The following is an 18245-nucleotide window of genomic DNA, read 5'->3' as shown; positions in this document are numbered from 1 at the left end:
GAGTTCAAAGAGGCAAGGCCTTTTTTAATATGGCACTTTTAAATGAAGGAAAGGGAAGGAGGCGCTCATTTTAGGGGCATCCAAAGTCATATAAAAGGGCATCCATAGGTGCTTTCAGACCACCTTGAAGTTTTTAAGTTCCAGATACTCTTCTCTGATCTACCCCAATCAGAAATTACCAGATGTTTGGCAGTGTGAAATATCCCCTAAAGAAAATACAGGTCTGCTAAATAGTAGGTACTTGCCGAAATTAACTTTTGCAGAGATTTTTCCACGGTCGTGGGGATTTTGGCAGTGTGAAAGCAAATTACAAGAACTTTTTCCATCCAGTGAGCAGTTGGGTGTGAGCGCCGTGGCCTCGCCTTCTAAGCGGACCATACTTTGCACGCTCGTAACTTCAGGAACTTCTATAATGCACCCCGAAAGAGTGCTTCAGGGCGATATGAATGCAGAAAATAATTATCGGATGTTTTTTAGCCCGAAGAAAATCTTGTAATTTAACGGGTACTCTGGTGATGGAGGCTGCTACACTAGATAACGGCAGGGCACCAAGGCTTCAGACAAAAATGGTGTTTATTTTGGTCTTACGTCTATCAAAACTACACGTATTTGGAAGGGCATCAATTTCGTTCTAAGGACATCGGAGGCCATGGTTGGCCGGAGGTTTAATATGAGCCCTCTAAATAAATAGCTCCGGTAAAGACTTGCAAAGTGCAACAGTTTTCTAGCTAGAGACTTGATAGTGGTGGACTGGTGGTCGCAATTCATGGCAGTACAATTTTTTTTTGGTTGAGTTTTATTGGTTGCTGAAGCTGAGAGTGAGTGAATGTTATGTAATAAATATGATATTTTTGCAAATCTTTGAAAATAAACTGATACTTATAAATATAAAGTATACATTTTTTTTTATTTACACTATTTAAAAAAGATGAAAGAAAGAATTAAATGCAAACACAATTCTTCTTTGCAAGAAGTTGTTAATGAAATACTTTTAATTTGGAAATTAGTGGTGGTACATGTAGGAAGCAGTGTTAATCATGAAGATGAGTGGTGGTCAGAAATCTGTACCAGTGCTAACCACCATAGCTACATGTATAATGCAATACCAGTGTACAAAGGCACGTCTGTGGTTGATACACTTAAACTGGAAGCTGTATCCTAAGGAGCAATTTCTTGGTTTGATGCACGCCTGTGGTTGGTACACTTAAACTGGAAGTTGTATCCTTCTAAGAAGCAATTTCTAGGTTTGATGTTTAGCAGGCATCATTGGCTTTATCTAATATTGTTTTCCCAGAGATGGAAATAAGCCTTTATTTGTTATAAAATTACGATACAGTACTTGATCTTGGTTTCATTCATTTTAAGAGGAAAAGCAGTGTATGAAATGAAATTATACATAAAGTCTAGATAAATTCTAACCACTGTACAAAAGTCAATTTTTTTTTACAGTGGTACACATGTACACACATATACATGTTGCTCTTAGATGAACTGTATAACTTTTTCTTTTAGATTATTCTGTGGGCGATGTTGCCATCATGAAATGATGAATAGTGGCCTATAATTGCCACAAAATAAACAATAGTAGAAAGTTTTTACCTCATGCTAATTCAATGAATCAACAGTGTTCTTATTGTAATACATCAATGCAAATAGTAGAATATCAAATTCAATCTCAAATTGCTTGTTTGTGGGCACTTATTTCTGAGAGAGGATGATGGTTACATTTAGCCGAGAGAGCAATCATATACGTTTGGCTGAAGTATATTATGCTTTTCACACTGCATTTCCTTAACCCCATACTATCCTTAACCCCATACTATCTTTTTTTCGATTCACACTGTCTTTCTTAACCCCATACTATCTGCTCAACCGTGGTTAATGCCCTAACCCTGGACTATCCCTCAGCTCATGAATATTGATGATTTTACCATACAGAGCATGATTAATGTGCAATTCGACTTCTGTGATTGGCTAATGCTTAGCCCCACTTTCCTTAGCCCTGTTTCGTTTTCACACTGCATCTCTTAGCACCGCAATTGTGGTGCTAGCACCACAATAAGCCGGCTAACCCTGCTTTTTTGCAGGGCCAGATAGTACCGTACTATTTACCGTGCTAGCCCACTTTGCTAAAACGTAGTGTGAAAACGAAGTGGGCTAAGCTTAACTCCGGGAAATTGGTGGGGCTAAGACCCCCTCTTAGCCCCACCAATTTAGGACATAAAGTGCAGTGTGAAAAGCATATATGTCTTTACTTGTACTTCCCATGATTAGTCCTGCTATGTGTTAAAACTTGAATGAATACTAATTCAAGGTATGGATGGATTCTTGCCCTATTTTTCTTTTAGGTCTTCTTTAATACCCCTTGATTAAAAATCTTTTATTTTAATTGGCAGTACAACTAGATAATAAAAACATGTTTACTAATTATGATTTAGTAAATAATAAAAACATGTTTACTGCTAACATGTTCTGGATTTAATGGCTTCTTTGTGAAATTGAAAACATGTTATTGGGATTTATATTAATCTCTTGGAATGAAATGAGCTATTTAATTGAATATAGTGAAGCAGGGTCAAGTATACAGTACATGTACCATAATGTATTATTTGTCAAAAGAAATGATTTATTCCAAGCTCTTAGAATTTTGCAGTCAAATTGATAAAAAAGTAAATTATGTGATCAATTCTGACCTGTTGATTTGCTACCCAAAATCCAATAATAAGTCTCCAGGGAAGGTTCTTTTTTAATATGCAAAACAATAATTTGATCTTCAAAAAGCACAAATTAGAAAATAATCTTTTCTGAAAGAGTTATTCTTCCAAGTACTACTGTCAAAATTTGAAATTGTAGAAGTTAAATAAAAATTAGCTAAAGGAAGAGATACATGTACAAGAGTTTTTAAACCAAGCTTTTTTTTCCTCTGCGACCCTGGTGTTGGTGTTGTCATTTTTAAGTTTGGTATGTTAAAAATTGACCCAACACCAAAAGGTCAACACTAAACTTGATGGGTGTTTTGATGTTGTTAAGCTATCTTTATGTGGCAGTGATCTTGTTCGACTGACAATGTTAAAATGCTTTGGTCATTTTGTACAATAATGTGATATAATGTAATAACGTTGTCTTCTCATACCATTTTCCTCAACAGCAATGAATATATGATATTCCAGAAAATAATCAAGTTAGAGTATGACTTTCCAGATGGGTTCTCGCAGACAGCACGGGACTTGGTCTCAAAACTTCTTGTAAGTGCAATATTACTATCTTCATCTAAAATGTGAATCCAGCAATCATGGTGTCACAGATAATGAGATTACAGGGGCATGGTTATGTAGTACATGTATGTACTTCCTGTTGTCCTTTCAGTCATTCACCTTCACTTGTTTACAAACTCCCCCAATGTCATCTAAGAATCCCAAAACCCCCGATACCATTTAACTCCTAAACCTTGACCATAAAGAGACCAACCCTCAGTGACGTCAGCTAACTTCAAGGAACAAAAGTTCTAAGAAGTAGGACTCACACTTCCAGCCCCAGTCACTTGCACAGAGCATCACCACAACCCTATATACCAGAGAAAGTTTGATAGACAGTTACCAGGTACCTGTAGACCAATCAGATCATGGTTAGACCACTCCCACCTTAAATTGTTACACCCTCAAAACTAATGATATAAATAAGACTTCTTGATTATTAGAGATACAGTATAATACTAGACCCACAGTCATCCAGATAAACTGACTGACTTCAAGACTTAGACGTCCATCAAATATTATCCAAGCTTCACATTCTCAATCTTATACTTCAAAATTATCATATTCATCGTCTCCTGTTACATCTTAATCTTCATGTACTTCGAACTGTAGCTGAATACTGATGATTAAATACTCCGTGATTTTGAACTGTATAACTCTCTACAAAGTTTCTTCATTATGCTTCCCAAAATCATAATTACCGATCCCAACACGACAGTTAAAGAGAAATGCCAGTAGTTGCAGTAAACACTGATTTCATGAGAAAGTCTGTAAATCCAGGCTAAAGCTGAGGTAATAATAACATCAGTAAGCAGGTCCCACCGGGAGAACAGTTTTCAGAACAGAAGTGACTAACCTGGATGCATATGAAGTTATTATTATTATAATGATCACTGAGTATACGTATTTATGGTTGGTATTTCAAAGGCTATATTATTGTTAAGGAAATGTAGATTTTTTTTGGGGGGGGAGATACTGACCAAGATTGCCACTATCTTTATGTGATTTGCAATATTGTATTCCAGTTTACATTGAATCCTATGCAAATTTTAGTTTTTTCCCCCTTTTCCAGGGCTTAGGAGGCATTTTGAGGCATCTTGAAGCCAGATGGCCCCAGCCACCTATTTAATTTTACCCCTGCTAAATGTACTGGTAGTTGATATTTCTTTGTTTTCCTCGCTATTGTAGGTTATTGATCCGCTCAAAAGATTAGGCTGTGACGAGTGTGGCGGGTACCCTGCCCTGAAGGCGCACCCATTCTTAGATGGCGTTGACTGGGACAATCTCCATGAGCAGAAGGCACCCGTACTCAAACCATGCACAGTGGTCGATGGGGAAGAGATCCATAGCGAGTACTATGTGAGTATCACAGGGCCCTCGCCTTACCATAGGCCTGTATTTTGAAATCCTGTACTGACCACACAGAAACGTTGTTAGTGCTAACAGTGCGCTAACAGAGGCCCGTTACAGCCGGCAATATACCAGCGATGTTGGATGTTACAAGAATGCATTACTTACACATTGAAATAAATGTTTTGACTTCACAATCCAAAAGATGTGACTGGCCTTACTGTTAGCACTCTGTTTAGGCTAACATACATTTCATTTCTGTGCCGCCGGCACTCCTTAACTCAGGCCCATGGTCTAAATCTATTAAGATTATGGGAAGCCAATTTTTTTTTTATAAGCATATTTGCATGATATGTTACCCCTCTTGTCTTGGCTCTTCCCTCATGTCATATTGATGAAGATTTACATGTACTACTTCAGTAAATTGTTCCAAGTCAGTTACAAATTGCAAACAGAAACAGATTATTGTTTGAGTGTCAAATGAGCTGGAAAATTTAACTTGTACTTGTACAATTGGCTTACCATAATCAAACCATAACTTTTATAGACCAGAGTTTAAATGAAACAAGCATTCAGAAAATGAGCTATAGAGGTAAAGTGTCTTTAGGCCTTAGGAGACACTATGCAGTTTATCAATATCCTGAATGCTGATAATTACAGATGGAGTATTGGTGACAGGGTTCCCAGCCCATCAGGGAAATCAAGGAAAACTATTTTACATTTTTCCAGTCAGGGAAAAATCAGGGTATTTGATTTTTAGATAGAAATACCGTATATCAGGAAAAACTTCCTAAAAGGAGGGAAAAATCAGGGAATTTGATATGCCCAAAAGTCGAAAGCACGGTAGTCAGTCAGACTGTTATATCTTGTTGCATATCAAAACAATATCCATCGAATGACCAGTTATGGTGGTACCAGTTAGATTTACATTATTATACTGAAAATATGTGTAATTCACTGCAACAACTTAGAAAACATGCGAAACTGGCAGAGATGCCAAGTTCAAAGACCAGCTATGCGTGAGATTTTCTGTGAATCTGAGTGAGATCACAGACATTGTGTACATTGTATATTGGGATAGGCTGTGATAGCAGGTGAGACAGAGATTTGAGGGGATGAACAAGAGTCCAAAATGCTTGAGTCTCATGCGTGAGACTTGGTAGCTCCGAACTGGGAATGGGTTTAAATAATTATCAGGGAGTTTAAAGTTCATCAGGGAAAATTTTGTTTTCTTGAAAAGCTGGGAACCCTGGGTTAGTAGAGAAAAATGTACTGAAAATTTTTGATACCATTTCCAGTATTGTATGTGGTGCCGTTCCATAACCGTTTAAAGGTCAAGTCCACCCCACAAAAATGTTGATTTGAATAAAAAGAGAAAAATCAAACTAGCAAAACGCTGAAAATTTCATCAAAATTGGATGTAAAATAAGAAAGTTATGACATTTTAAAGTTTTGCTTATTTTTCACAAAACAGTGGTATGCACAACTGAAATGAGACAGTCGATGGTGTATGTCCCTCACTCAATATTTCTTTTCTTTTTTATTGTTTGAATTATACAATATTTCATTTTTTATAGATTTGACAATAAGGACCAACTTGACTGAATCATAAAGTATTTAACAATGCTCATTCCACATGTTCAGGGAGGATTTAATCGTTGCTTCACTTGACAATGAGGAGAAAAATAGGATATTCCCTATTTCATACAATAAAATACAAAAGAAATAGTGAGTGGCTGATGTCATCAGTCTCCTCATTTGCATACCGCCAGGATGTGCATTTAACTGTTTTGTGAAATTAAGCAAAACTTTAAAATGTCATACCTTTCTTATTTTGCATCCGATTTTGATGAAATTTCAAGTGTTATGTTTGTTGGATTTTTCTTTTTTTATTCAAATCAACTTTTTGTTGGGGTGGACTTGTCCTTTAACTTGAGCTGATCATTACACACTCTAAATTGGCAACATGATAAAACAACAAATTAAATGTATCAAAATGCAAATCAGCAACTTTTCAGTGATGTCATTCTTCTTTCATGCAATATATCCATGAAATAAATCAAACATTATCTCGGAAATCAGTTTCTTTTACAAATGCTAGGATCGATTGGGCCTCTTTTATTTACAACAGCTTCTCAATGACTACCATCTGATAAAGCATCTTTGTTTCAGGTCAGAAAGTTGTTTACCCCCCCCCCCCCATGTTTCCACAAAATTATACAGGAAAAGATCATTTCAACTACTGAAAAACTTCCTCAAAGTACCTCTTGAAAATGAACACATATTGAAGTCTTAGCTTTTACAGATGATGACTTTAAATTTTTCTTGCTCATTATGCAGCGTAAGTAGTTCCAAGTCTCAGATCGTTTTATGATTATTGATAGGCTCAAGTGCTATGATTTTTTTTTCTTTTTCAACCTTCTTATTCATTTTCTATTCGGTTGGTGATTGGTAGTGATTTTTAACCTGATTGCTTTATAGTAAGCATGAATGCTTGTAAGCAAGCAACCAGGGGACCAACGGCTTAAAGTCATTTCCGAGGGACCTGGTAGTGAAGATAAATGCCTTACCAAAGGGCACTAGCGCACCAAGTGGGAATGGAACCCGGATCACCGGAATCCAAATCCCCTGCTCTACCGACTGAGCTATCGCGCCTCCCTCAAACGAGAATAAACATCATTGTACTTTGTGCTGTTTAAAAACTGATTATTATTATTGCTATTGTTATTATTATTATTCCACATAGGTTGATGATTTTGACTTGGAGTTGAACCCTACCAGCTTAAGTGAGTACCTAAAGAGGATCGAGACGCACGACCGCGCCCATAGTCCTACCAGGGATAACAAATATGTTGTAGATTTTACACCGGGAGAGCGCAAGCAGAGACTGGAGAGGCAACGGAAGGAGAACAAATGGCATCGGTTTGTGGAAGGAAATCTCATACTAAAGAATGGCTGGGTGGATAAGAGGAAGGTTGGTATCAGACCTACAGACCTAGTCAGCAATCTTTGAGCATAGATTACACTCGGATTTTACAGCCAGAACAAAGGAAATGGTCCAGTGAATCTATTGTTCTGCTATTGTTCTGGCTGGTCACTCTATTGTTCTGGGCCCGAGTGTAGATTCAAGTGTAATTACACTCAAAGATTGCTGTCTGCCACTGTAGGGGTAGTTCACAAAGCAATTATAATACACTGTCCACATAATGCTTCTCTGTGTTGGTTGTCTTCAGTCTAATCACTTTTCGGCTTGCTGAACCTAGCCGGGGCTTTGCCCATGGCCCCCACCAGGAGCCCTAGTTGTGTGGAATCACTGAGACTTTTTATAAAAGGCTACCAAGCTGTATTGACCTATGACATGCATTCATGCTAGTGCACTAAGTTGATATCCATTTCGTTGTTAAAATCTTTTTGTGACAAATTATTGAATTGTATACTATATACATGTACGGGGTAGCAAGTAGGGTACCAGACCGCGTTGGGATACAGCCATAAATTTTGACAAGTGACACACATTTACACGCTACTAATGCTTTTATTTATTGCAAAGTGTCATCTTTGTCTCGCCCACCAGAGGTGAAGGCGAGACTTAGGGATCCAAATGTCGTCCGGCGTCCGTCCGTCCGTCACAAAACCTAATGACACATAACTCCACAACCGTAAGTCGTTTTTCAACCAAACTTGGATGGTAGATGGACTTGGGGGACCTGCATGTTATGCTGCACTCAGAGGTCACATGGTAAGGTCAAAGGTCATTTTCAGGTCAACGTTAAAGTTTACATGCAAGACTCCCTTATGACACCTAACTCTGCAACCGTAAGTCGTTTTTCAACCAAACTTGGATGGTAGATGGACTTGGGGGACCTGCATGTTATGCTGCACTCAGAGGTCACATGGTAAGGTCAAAGGTCATTTTCAGGTCAACGTTAAAGTTTACATGCAAGACTCTCTTATGACACCTAACTCTGCAACCGTAAGTCACTTTTCAACCAAACTTGGATGGTAGATGGACTTGGGGGACCTGCATGTTATGCTGCTGTCGGAGGTCACATGGTAAGGTCAAAGGTCATTTTCAGGTCAACGTTAAAGTTTACATGCAAGACTCTATTATGACACCTAACTCTGCATGCAACCGTAAGTCGCTTTTCAACCAAACTTGAATGGTAGATGGACTTGGGAGACCTGCATGTTATGCTGCAGTTGGAGGTCACATGATAAGGTCAAAGTTTATTTTTAGGTCAATGTTAAGTTTACATGCAATACTGTCTTATAACACCTAACTCCGCAACCGCAAGTGAGTTTCAACCAAACTTGGATGGTAGATGGACTTGGGGGACCTGCATGTTATGCTGCAGTCGGAGGTCACATGGTAAGGTCAAAGGTCATTTTCAGGTCAACGTTAAAGTTTACATGCAAGACTCTCTTATGACACCTAACTCTGCAACCGTAAGTCGCTTTTCAACCAAACTTGGATGGTAGATGGACTGGGGGACCTGCATGTTATGCTGCTGTCGGAGGTCACATGGTAAGGTCAAAGGTCATTTTCAGGTCAACGTTAAAGTTTACATGCAAGACTCTATCATTACACCTAACTCTGCATGCAACCGTAAGTCGCTTTTCAACCAAACTTGAATGGTAGATGGACTTGGGAGACCTGCATGTTATGCTGCAGTTGGAGGTCACATGATAAGGTCAAAGTTTATTTTTAGGTCAATGTTAAGTTTACATGCAATACTCTCTTATAACACCTAACTCCGCAACCGCAAGTGAGTTTCAACCAAACTTGGATGGTAGATGGACTTGGGGGACCTGCATGTTATGCTGCAGTCGGAGGTCACATGGTAAGGTCAAAGGTCATTTTCAGGTCAACATTAAAGTTTATGTGCAAGGCTCTTATGATAAGTGTTATCATCCCAGTCATTTCACAATGAAGTTTCGATACAATTCTGTTGCGTGCCCTCGCAAATCACAATATTTCTGGTCATTTTCACAAGTGGGCGAGACACAAAATCGCTCTTGCCTTGTTTTAGGATTGTAGAGTAATTTAATCAGTTTATTTTTGTAGCTAGTTCATATATCAAAGAACTGTTACTGAGCTAGCGCCACAAGTGTCTTTGGACAGTGTGTGCGCAATACAAACCACACTATGATTATAATCAAATTTGGTGTTAAAAGAATAGTTGCATTTTATGATTCATGTGTAAAGCGGTATGTATGGATGCGTCTTTGGTATGATTATTCTATGAATTTTTTCATTTGCATACCGCAGGGTTTGTTTGCCAGGAGGAGAATGTTACTACTAACGGAAGGCCCCCACTTGTATTATGTAGATCCTGAAAATATGGTCCTCAAGGGAGAAATACCATGGTGAGATAAACTAACATTTAATTTTTAACAAATCAGTGTTTCAGACAGTTTGTAATTAAATAATAATATAGGATTTATATACATGTAGTGCACATATCCACCTTGTTAGGTGCTCAAGGTACTAATATATTACCCTGGCTTTAGAAGCTAGTCTACCTATTCTGGTGTTTACAGCATTTTGAGGAATTGCTTCTTGTCATTACCCATTTACCTCACCTGGGTTAAGTGCAGCAAAATGTGGGTGAAATTTGCTGAAGGAAACACTCCATGGCTGGGAATCAAACCTACGTCCCTCAGATTGAAAGACAAGTTTCAACCACTAGGCCACAAGGCCTTCATTTTTATTGTCAAGAAGGCAACGTTCATGATTTTAGCAAGAAAAACCATTTCCATTTAATGCTACATGAGTATTTATTTTTCAGTTGCATGCTTTTTTTATGCCTTTGTGTACATTTTATTTGGATTTAACCTAATGCATTATTGATAGAAAATACATTTTAAGATTTTTTTCGGGGGGGGGGGTGTTTTTATTTTATTTGTTGTATGAAAAATGTTAAAATATGTATAAAAATTGAAATTACACATGAAAATGTGAATATCATAAATATGCTTATAAAACGGAGCCATTAATGCATTGTTTCTGGGCTGGTATTCACTTCAATTAAAAAAAAAATCTGCAAAAATTATTGTGGGAGTAATTCTTATATGATCTGGCTATCCATCTTTTTCAGGTCACCGCAACTGAAAGTAGAAGCTAAGAATTTCAAGACATATTTTGTGCATACAGTAAGTAAACAGTCACATCCTTTGTTGTTACTGTATAAAGTATCAGAATGTTCTCTGAAATGTTGCTGCAGAATGGTCATTTATGCCATGTAGGTTGACGATGGAAAAATGTATTGCACAAATTCTACTCTGATCTGTACATCCCAGAGTTTTAAAATTGGTTGTAATACTCCTTCCATACTTTCCTTTGAGATGGTATGGGATGGGACCTTTTCCTCCTTTTTATGAGATGCAATTTTTTAATAGATATATAAAGTGTACAAGTCTAATAAAAGATGCATTCAAAATTATATGAACATTTATAAAAATGTTCTTTGCTTCCTTGTCAAATTTGACACACATGCACAGTACTAGTCAATGAACTGAGACATTGTTTGAAATATTATATAACATGTACAATTTGAATCTCTCAACTTGAGTAATTATTTGACATACATGTAAACAAAGTGGACATGCTTATTAAAGGACAAGGCCACCCCAACAAAAAGTTGACTTGAATAAAAAGAGAAAAATCCAACAAACATGACGCTGAAAATTTCATCAAAATCGGTGTAAAATAAGAAAGTTATGATATTTTAAAGTTTCGCTTAATTTCACATAACAATTATAAGCACATCGTGGTGGGTATGCAAATGAGGAGACTATGACGTCATCCACTCACTATTTCTTTTGTATTTTATTATATGAAATATGAAATATTCAAATTTTCTCCTCATTGTCAAGTGATACAACGATTAATTCCTCCCTGAACATGTGGAATTAGCATTGTTAATGCTATATGGTTCAGTCAAGTTGGTCCTTATTGTCAAATCTGTAAAAAAACAAATATTGTATTATTCAAACAATAAAAAACAAAAGAAATAGTGAGTGATTGACATCATCGACGGACTCGCCTACATGTAGTTGTGCATATCACTGTTTTGTGAAAAATAAGCGAAACTTTAAAATGTCATAACTTTCTTAATTAACATCCGATTTTGATGACATTTTTAGCACTATGCTAGTTTGATATTTCTCTATTTATTCAAGTCAGCATTTTCCTGGGGTGGACTTGACCTTTAACGGACCCAGAGGTTCCGTCATAAGAATGTATCATATATATCTATGTTCTCAAATTTACCGACTAAAGTGGACATACTACCTTGTTAACCTATAGATCGTGTTAATGGAATATGACTTTGTTACACAGATATTGCCTACCTAGAGTTTGAATATAACATTTTCCTCGCTTCTTAGGGGAGTTGAAATGTTATTTATTAAAACGATAGACCAGGCAATATCTGTTATATTACGTGTACATGTATATACTCTATGTGGATTTGCCATCAGAGATTGCCTTCATCATCTGGCTCCAACCCAAAATTCTTGCTACAGCTCTGATCCGTCTACGTCATAATAGAAAAAAAAATGGAAAATACATCAAGCGCGTTCTTCATGCAATCTAAGCGTTAACACTAGCGCGTACATCAAATAAACTTCTTGATGACGCAACTTATTAGCAGCGAGTGACGTCACCTTAGTGAATATAATGCCGCAATTGACAATACAACGCAGTTATATTCACTGTGACGTCAAAACCTAGAATATACCAAATGCTATCGTCGTAGCTATGATCACGTGATGGCATATTGACCTATCACAGATTCGAATCTACATAAGCTATATGATATTATAATCTATTTACTCATCTGCCAAATGGTCTGTGCTACCTTATCCACATACATGTATGGACTGTGTTGACGAAATATAACATGCATTTCCTTTTTTTTTCATTTTTCCAGCCAAATCGGACATACTACCTTATTGATCCAGAGAGTGATGCAGTTGAGTGGTGTTCAGCAATCAAAGAGATGTACAGACATACGTACCAAAAGTCTATTTAATCTATCACCATCATCCTCTGCTACCTGCTCCATTCTATGGACCAGTGGGAGGATCGGCCCCCTTTGCTTTGTCCGAGTCCATTGATGGTTATGTGTGATGTTTGCAATCGTATTGTATACTTCTTATCATAAAATGCTATTTATGATTCAACCTAACATGAAGGGTATGTTGAGGTTGCTGATTTGGAGAGAGATTATATGTGATGTCATTGTAGTTCTTCAACCTGGTGATGAGGTTGAGTAGTGTACTTGCTTCAACCTGGACATAAGATTGAGGGTGTATTTCATTTCAACCTGGTGATGAGGTGGCCATCTGTAGTTGCTCCAACCTGGTGATTAAGTTAAGCATTTTAATGGCTTCAACCTGGTGATGAGGTTGGGGGTTGAGGTTCCTTCAGCATGGTGATGAGGTTGGTGACTGTACTTGCTTCAACCTGGTGATGAGGTTGAGGATCATAGTAGTTCCTTCAACCTGCTGATATGGTTGAAGATTGTATTTGCATCACCGGGTGGTGAGGTTATGTTTTAAGTTGCTTATCCTGGTGATAAGGTTGAGGATAGTAGGTCCTTCAGCCTGGTGATGAGGTTGGCATTGTAGCTACTTGAACCTGGTGATGAGGTCGGGCATTTATTCTATAAATTCACAAAAAAAAGAATAAACCACGGACAGGGGAAAGCGGGCTTGAATCGGCTGTGTCATACAAATATTGATTATCTCAAATGAGTAGAATAATGAAGTTAACATATATTATTAATTGTCACATTGTTGTGATGTGTCATTGTATGACATACCTTATTCAAGACACTACAATCAATGAGCAATGCCAAACCTGTATTTCCCTGTGAATAAACCGAATATTGATCTAGTGTGTTTTCCTAGAAATAGGAATATAGAGTTAGATATTTTTTTTTTTTCTGAAAATTTCTATTCAATTTTCTTAGTGTATTTAAAGATCTATGGAAGATGTTGAATAGATTGTTCCAAGCCATGTAACATAGAGCTCAGTGATTTATTGTGATGACGATGTCTATGATTGTTTTCATTAACTTTTGTGTGTAATCAATCATAGAATTCAGCCCAATAATCAATCACTAAGGTTTATGTTTCAGGGCGCTGGACATAAAGTCTCTGTATAGCTCCGAATGTAAATATGTCAATGGAGAGATATAGTATGTATGCAATAATGTATTGTACAGTAAGTGGATGGATGGAGTCCATATTCTATCCTTTTATCTCTAGAATTGTGCCCATTTGTGATTGAAATGATTTTACCGTTACAATAATGTCCTTGTGTATCACAACAAATCTCATAATTTTATGTTGCTTATTACTGTATCACCCACATTTATATAATCATATGCCTATTTTGTCAATCCTCGAAATATTACAGGCGTTCCTTCCATTCATGTGTTTCGTCTTTACATTTTAATCAGTTTTCTGTCACAATATATATGGTAAACTCATATGATATGGGTATATGTACACACTAGGTTACCCATGTGTAGGCCTCATAAGTGCTAGTACGTGTTCTTGGACATATTAAAGTCTATAGTTCAATGTTGAACTCACAAAGACTAGTATTTACAGATACCGTGATGAGTATACTCTTTCAATTTATTTTTCCGGCTGGTATACACTATGAAGTAGACTTTTGAAGTGTGGGGCTCATGGCAGAATATTATTGTACTTAACCAGGATGGGTCCACCCAAAGAGCCCTGTGGAACTCCACGTGTAAGCCACCATGTATGAAGCAATGAAACAAAACACGTTTGCTTCATCACTGGTATAGTTTTATAGGAGTTTCCAGTCCGCATCGTAAGATGTGGTTTCTGATGTTTTCCTTTCATTTAAATGTCATGACAGTTGAATTCGACAGCATTCTTTCTTTCATTATGTTAATGTTTAAATACTGTTTTGCTTTAGAGATACATTAGGAGATGTAACATGGTATTGTTTTTAGGAGCCTCTGACATGTCACAGCATGGTTAGGATTGAAATAGGAAGACAACAGCTGAAATTTTGATGATGAATTTTAAAATGACAGGTATTTGAAGAGCAAACTTTTGCTTCAGATGAGGTTCACAATTTTTGATGTTGGTAAATGTGGCAAGAAGCACCATTTATGCCATTTTATATCTAGCCTTTCTTCATACTAGGTCAATAATTATTTGAAAATGCTGTGATTGATTTTCAATGACTTACTATCATTTATTTCACTTTGGAAGGAAATTAAATATCTATCAAATTTGTATAGATTTCTTAATATTACAACGATAGTGATTTTATATTACATGAAATTCATAATACATATAAAGTGTGTGTACATGTATAAGTTTGGGGGTAATAAGTATGTGTAGACCAAGTCTTATTTTGTTTTAAAAATATTTGCTTCCTATATGTAAATCTGTAAAGAGCAATGTATATTGGTGGTAAATGTGAAAAATTAGTATCTTTTGTAGTGAGGAAAATACAGGAGTACTGAATGAAATAATAGATATTGAAATTGAGTGTCATTGTGTTCAGATTGTGAGTTTAAAAAACAAACTTATTTGGTATTTATTACAGAACATGTTTCCATTTGGTGGAATAGATACCTTGTCTTTGTATTGAATTCATCCCTATCAAATATGAAAATTAGATAAGCGAAATCCTTACATTTCTTGGCTCTTCTGAGGAATCGTTCCTGTTCATATATTTCTGCTTTTGAAGTTGTTCATCATCAGAGATGTATTTCCTATCAAGGTCAGAATACGCAGTGATACCTTTTTTCATGAAGCATATAGTTAATCCAATTTTTACTGACTTCTTTAATCTGAGCCAATCAGGTGCGAGGATTTTCAGCAGCTTATAACAATAGTCGCTGAAAATCACTGCTTTCATTCCTAGTCGTTTATCATTACGGAAATGTATTATTCCAGGGTTTAGAATAAAGTTAATATCTTTGGAGAGTATGATCAGGCAACTACATGGCCGTCTGCACCAGCCCGAGTTTTCAAATTAGCGTGCTATTTCTGATCCGGCACATTATCTCAATCTCAACAATCTCTAGGTTATTTGTAATGGAGACGCAATCATCGCACTTGTTCGCAGGATTAATCTCGAGATTGCAATCCCAAGTTAACTTGGGATTATTTGCAAAATAGACCCCTATTTTACAAATTATCCCGGTAAGTTGCAGGTGCAGACGCACTTGGGATTATTCATTCACAGCGTCGGACCATAATGCATCGATGCCTTGCTCGAGCAGGAATCACTCTTCTTGTAATGGTGGAGACGTGGGGTTTCTTGAATCCCGAGATTAATCGTGAAGAGGGCCGATCGGGCTAAAATCTCGTGATTGGGCAAACTCGGGCTGGTGCAGCACCACCTATTGATAGTTATTACTCACTTTATTTGTTCTGATCCAATCTGACACAAATGTTTTTAGTCGCGTATATATTAAATATTGTTTATCAGCAGACACTGATTCGATTCCAGGGTGCAAGAATTTGCACTAGCTTACAACAATAGTCGGTGAAAAAAACTGCTTTTGTTTCAAATCGTTTATCAGATTTTTTTTCCAAGATTCAGAAATGAAAAGTGATGTGTTAAGAGGGTTTCCCACAAAGTCAACTTGACAAGTTACAGGATCTCCTTTGCTTGACTTATTTTTCTACCTTGTCCTGGATTGGTGTACTCGTTAGTTTCCTTACATTTTGTAATTTTGCTTGGACCTGTCATCCTGCAACTGGTACTGATGTTGATCTTGAGTTGGGTCTCGGCTTTAAAAATCATACCTGGTCCAGTTTCATAAAGCTGTTGGTAAGTTAAGAGTGATTTTAAGAATGACTGGTGAACCTGTCTTGCAGTAAATGATATTTGCCATGTTCATTGGTGATTAATTAGTGTGTTAGAAAGGATCCCAGCTGTTCTTAAAGTCGCTCTTACGAACAGCTGTATGACATGCCCACCTGAATGATACTAATCTTTAAGGATCTAACACACACATAAATTTCATACTCATCTCTTCCATGTTCTCTCTTCATATTCTCTATACATAAGACAACTTTTGATCAAATAATCATAACAATTTGTTGGTATTTGCATAATTTCAAAATAACTAAATGATTGGGTTAATTGTGGATTCAGTCATTTGTTGAATAAATAACCGCATGTGCTACATTTCTATAGGGCGACCCTTGGTAAACTTTTCAAATTTGCTTGTATGTTGTTTTTATGTCGTAATTTATGTAATCTAACTCAACATGTGCACAGAATATGTACACAAAGATTTACTGCCAAAACTAATATCTCCTCCATTGCACATTGTAATATAAAGGCCACCCACAAACCTTTAGTAGCTCCTGTTATGTATTTTAATGTTTCATTAATGAAATCACATGCAGAACGCAAATGATATTATAAAAAAAATGATCGTTTTTGTATAAAGTACGAACTTCGTTCTTCTCTTTGCAAGGAAATATAATTTGTTTCCTTCTTCATGTTTAACCATTTGGTAGAGAGAAGTAGAAGTGGTAACTTCCTTTATATACAAGTGTAAATGAAGTATTTGAATGTATACAGATTAGATCCAAGTTTCGCAAAGATTTGCAAATGTAAAGAGCCTTCTGTTTGGATCCTCGTCAGTGTGTTGAACAATGTGTGCATACAACATTGATCTTAATTTATTCACTTCAATCATAAAATCATCAAATATATATATATATATATACATACAACAGTAACATGGAATGATCAATTATGATAACAGTGAAATTGGCAAAGAAACAAGTTACAATAGATTCAAACCCTTTCTTTGGAAGGCAGGGCTGAGATATAAATTTTTCTGCATTAACCCAAAGCTTTTTCACATCTGGGTCCCTGTAACACAAAGGTTTGCTATTAATCGCTAATTTAAAAATTGGTTCTTAATCAGTTTACTGTGCAAAATGAGCATGATGATGATCTTGATAGGCCATTTCATTGAGCAATTAATCACTAATGTTTGTGTTACCGGGCCCTGGTTACATCAATGCTTTATCATGTCTCTATTTAGCCAAGTCAAGTTACCTCATTATTCAAATTATATTATGTACATGTCTTTTAAAACTTCAGGTGAGGAACTGTAAAAGATGTGAAACAAGATCATTTTTATCAATATGAAATATAAAATTGGGATAGCTAATTACAGTTCAAACTGTATATGGGTTATGTAAAAATTAAATTAAAATCATTGAATTAGAATCATTGTCTTAATCTTAGCTTTGACTTGATTTTGTTGTTTTTATTTTGATGATTGAGGTATTAGCCAATGAGCTTTGAAGTTCAGGCATGTTGGTAGCACTATTCATTTAGAATCTGCAATATTGCTTCAAAATATATTTCCAGTTATAAATGTACATCTAGGTGGGAAAAACCTTAATTTGCCCCCCTCAGTAATTTATCATGATAGCCATAATGTTCAGTAAATTTGAAGCTCGTGAAAAAACATTATTGAATATACAGGGAAGTGATTTTTGAATGAATTCATGTAAGTTATTCAGAAATAAGATAAGATAGTGTGTTAAAAAAAGACTTGACTTAAATATCTGTCAGATGATGGTAAGCACTTTTTGTCTCGCCTG

At 36.4% G+C, this 18245-nt stretch overlaps 1 protein-coding gene across 1 annotated transcript in view; it reads left to right on the top strand.

Moving 5' to 3' along the window:
- The window catches only part of LOC121423096 (3-phosphoinositide-dependent protein kinase 1-like), a 49520-nt gene extending 33213 nt beyond the window's left edge, over window positions 1-16307 (top strand). Inside the window, exons 9-14 of the mRNA XM_041618385.1 lie at window positions 3149-3245; window positions 4443-4613; window positions 7351-7578; window positions 9874-9971; window positions 10703-10757; window positions 12539-16307. Of these exons, the coding sequence (XP_041474319.1) occupies window positions 3149-3245; window positions 4443-4613; window positions 7351-7578; window positions 9874-9971; window positions 10703-10757; window positions 12539-12640 (751 nt within the window). The 3' untranslated portion in view covers window positions 12641-16307. The remainder of the gene's footprint in view (window positions 1-3148; window positions 3246-4442; window positions 4614-7350; window positions 7579-9873; window positions 9972-10702; window positions 10758-12538) is intronic.
- Window positions 16308-18245: the final 1938 nt, after the last annotated feature.

The sequence above is a fragment of the Lytechinus variegatus genome, chromosome 10 (genome assembly GCF_018143015.1).
Source record: "Lytechinus variegatus isolate NC3 chromosome 10, Lvar_3.0, whole genome shotgun sequence".
Taxonomy (NCBI): Eukaryota; Metazoa; Echinodermata; class Echinoidea; order Temnopleuroida; family Toxopneustidae; genus Lytechinus; species Lytechinus variegatus.
This window is presented reverse-complemented; position numbering and strand designations above follow the sequence as displayed.